General features: G+C 46.2%; 1 protein-coding gene across 2 annotated transcripts; it reads right to left on the reverse strand.

The window, feature by feature from the left end:
• Nucleotides 1–17: 17 nt before the first annotated feature.
• LOC121602900 (serine-protein kinase ATM-like) lies at nt 18–2,481 on the reverse strand. Of its 2 annotated transcripts, none has more exons than XM_041931660.1 (7): nt 2,396–2,481; nt 1,386–2,333; nt 1,080–1,322; nt 861–999; nt 493–785; nt 295–416; nt 18–235 (listed from the first exon to the last, which is right to left on the reverse strand). In XM_041931660.1, the coding sequence occupies exons 1-7, from the start codon at nt 2,459–2,461 to the stop codon at nt 25–27; spliced, it is 2,022 nt and encodes a 673-aa protein (XP_041787594.1). In that variant the 5' UTR covers nt 2,462–2,481; the 3' UTR covers nt 18–24. The 2 variants fall into 2 exon arrangements, with proteins under 2 accessions (XP_041787594.1, XP_041787593.1); XM_041931659.1 differs by having other exon boundaries at nt 861–1,014.
• Between the last annotated feature and the right edge of the window lie 966 nt (nt 2,482–3,447).

Raw genomic sequence — 3,447 nt, forward strand, 5'->3', positions numbered from 1 at the left:
CCGTTCCTGGATTGGGTTGAGGAATTATTTAACTGCATCGTTTACGCCGATCGCCAAATGGCATGATTTCATTATGTTTTGCAGTTCCGGGTGTCGTTTGGCATCATGCTTGCCTTGCTCCTCTTCCTCCCGGTACCAGAGGTCACCATACAGGATGGCTTTAAAGTGTGCCTGACAGAATTGAGACGCTTGTGCGATTCGTAGATAGTTAACGGAAATTTTGTACTGTGGAAAGCTATTACAAACATTATTTTTTAGGAAAAGTATTAACAAAAATTTGTAAATTACACTTACCATTGATTATGTATCCGAACACACTCCACGATGGTAAGCATCAGTTGAATAGCTTTCGGGTCATTGAAAATATTGTGAACCTCATTTTGAATGGCAGCGAACTCGTTGAAAAACTCATTAATCTGCAAAAAAGGAAGATATATTCAAATGTTTCCTTATCATCCGTGGCATCTACTACTGTGCAACAAGAGCACTTACAAAGCTGCCCATGCTATCGATGATTGACTCTTCGAATTGCTTTATCGTTATCTGTACCAGCAAAGGGACAAGCTTCTCGACGAATGTCGTTTCCTGTTCGGCCAGTTTTTTAATCATCGTATTTCCCAAAAATGACAGCAACGCGGCTGACAGCTGCTGCACAAAAGCGCTGTACTCGATCCGTTCGTTGGCAAGCATTGGCCGCAACGACAAACTGCGTCCGGTGGTACGAGTGAAGAGTTTGATCTCTTCCGCAGAAGTTCCCAAAAATGGGTGCAGTGTTGGTAGTTTGGCTGTTAGAGATACGAATATGATCGAAGTTAAGATTTAAAATGGATTTCTATATGCAATTTTGTTTAGAATCTCACCCGCCAAAGCATGGAATGTTTTTCCGTACAGCATTTTGTAGCAAATCAGTGAGGCGTAGTTTGCAACCGGAACGTTTCTGTTCGTTATCAGCTCGTTCAATTCGCTCAGCAGCACCGCAGCACATCGTTCGATTGCTTCCTTCGAGTTGTTGATCTAAAGAGAGATAGAAATTTAAAATTTAATTGATATTGCTACTGCCCAGGGCTTTAAAGCTGTACCGTATCGTAAGCAATCATTTCTGCGTCGGATTTTAACAGCATTGTTCCCAGATCGATCGGTCCTATTTCACTCAAACATCGGAGAGCTTCCATCGATCGCTTGTCGAACGGGGAGCTGCGCACAACTTCCAGCAAAGTGTAGACTAACCGATGAAGCACGCTTTCCCCATTAGCGCCCGACGATGCGCTTTGCTCGCTCAGCTCATCGCACAATAATTTTAGATCTTTCTTTTTGGTGGTGAGCTACAATAAAAAAATTAATAATTATATAACTTCCAAGTCACTCAAAATACAGCAAAAGCTTACCACAATCTTCAGCGCAGCCAAATCTTCGTATCTTAAATTGGGCAACTCAATCAGCGCCGCGATTTCTTCCCTTGGCAGCACATTTTCATGACCGATCGTTTTTTGGCGCGATATAGCAAGCCGCAACTGATCGAATCGTTCGTCCTTTGGTAGATAATTCAGCTTACCGATCGCACCCGCAAACGCGGCAGAGTGTTGTAAGATCAGAAACCGTAGCAGAGTTAGCGATTTTTGAGAAATCTCCGATGCCGGATCGACATTTTCCACCTCCAGCAATGATGACACTATGAAGTGCAAATGTTCCGAGAGCAGCTCGCACGCATCGCTAGATGCGACCACGTGCTCCAGGAACCGCCCGAAGCTGTTGAGCGTGGCAAGTCGTAGGGCGGGAAAGGAGGACAACAAGTTGCACAGGAAATACACCACATCTCGCACGAGATAGGGTTTGAACGCGCGTTCCTTCTGCTGTCCGATGTACTCTTTCAGATGGTCGAGAAACACCGTGTACTGGAAGAGATGTACCATTTTCTGCTCCGGTTCATCAGCCGCCCAAAGCCAGCGTTTGACATCCGTTAGGGTGCGTTCAATTGGTGAGCTGTTTTTAAAACACAAATTGCTCAGCAGCGTGTACTTGAACGATTGCGATCCCCATACCGACTGTTTCAGGTGCTCGAGCGCCGTCGAGTAAGTGGCTTTGCTAAGCGACAGATCGGCAACGAAGCAGCTTGGCAGGTCCTGGTCCAACAGCTTGCCCAGCTCAACGTGATCGTTCAATCGGTGGGTGAGGTGTTTGATAATTTCCGACACGTAATCTTTAAGATCTACCGTGCTTATTATAGGGGCAAGTGCTTTGTGCATCCGACTAGCTATTGCATCATACTTGGGCGCCATCCCTTCACATTTGGCGTACTTGGGCAGAAGGAACGAAACACATTTCGGCAGTATACTCTGGTAATGAAATGGAAAATTGGTCATTTATCATTTTAAATTCATTCCAACCGAAAACATACCTTCACCATTTCTGCCTGCTGTACGCCAATCGATTTGCAGAACTGTTCGAACCGTTCCGGCTGCATGCAGAGTATGACGAAGGAAATGTTTTCTTGAACAGTTGGATAAACTCTTCGATCGTGGCGATCTTTCCCGCTAGACGGAACGGGAAATGCAGCAACCGATTCCCTTTGGTTAGCCATAGCTCGAGTACGGTGTCCAGGTTAGCTTGAAGCAGCTGGCAGAAGTCGATATCGCTGGAGGTGCGCATAAGCCGTATGGTGTTTGCCATTTTGTCTAGAAGAAGGACAAAAATATGATTATACAATAATTAAACTTTAATTGTCAGCTATTGCTGTAACAACACTTACCATCGTTTACGCTTCCCAACTGAACGAGCAGCACAAAATCGCACAACGCGCGCCGACGCAGCATGAAGCTAATGCGAAAGATGCCCAACAGCAGCTGAAGGCAGCCGCTAATCACGTTCATTCTCTCATCGTTCATGTCCATCCCACCGTCGGTCGCTAGTAGCTCCTCGAACTGAATTTGATCGTACAGTTGCAGCTGAAACTCGTAAAAGCTGCACGGAACCGAAGAAAGGTCAGGATGTGACCATTCGAGCTGCATGAAGTGCAGAATATTCCTGACCGCTTCCAGCTTGATGCGATAGCTTGGGCTGCTCAGCAACGGCACCAATCCGTTGTAGATGCTCTCGTGCGTTGGCGTACGGATGTGCTGCGGGTAAGCGCGGAGCAGATACTTCACCTGCGCCAGTATCTTCACCTGCAGCTCGGTAGAGTACGTGTGTTTGGCGCACTGTTTTACGAACGAGTACAGCACGATCGTTACGTTGCGGATCATGTCTTCGTACGGGCTCACGAAGGCGGTTAAAGCTGAAACGGATTAAACACAATTTGAGAAGAGAGTTCAGTTGATCACAGCTACAATTAACTTACCACCGTACAGATCGATAATCTGCTCCGTAATGTCAGGATTGGTGTAGTGGTTTTTGCACACATCTACCAGGTTTCTCAGTACCCATACGGCCACCACCTCATGGGAAGTTTGC

This window comes from Anopheles merus, unplaced genomic scaffold (assembly GCF_017562075.2).
Source record: "Anopheles merus strain MAF unplaced genomic scaffold, AmerM5.1 LNR4000694, whole genome shotgun sequence".
In the NCBI taxonomy this organism is placed as follows: Eukaryota; Metazoa; Arthropoda; class Insecta; order Diptera; family Culicidae; genus Anopheles; species Anopheles merus.

What these genes read in the sequence shown, in the direction of transcription:
- LOC121602900 (XM_041931659.1), bottom strand. Translation starts at nt 2,461, where the DNA reads ATGCAGCCGGAACGGTTCGAACAGTTCTGCAAATCGATTGGCGTACAG. An exon ending in AGCAGGCAGAAATGGTGAAG is followed by an intron (nt 2,334 to 2,395) that starts GTATGTTTTCGG and finishes TTTCATTACCAG; the next exon opens with AGTATACTGCCGAAATGTGT. An exon ending in GTTCGGATACATAATCAATG is followed by an intron (nt 236 to 294) that starts GTAAGTGTAATT and finishes TGTTTGTAATAG; the next exon opens with CTTTCCACAGTACAAAATTT.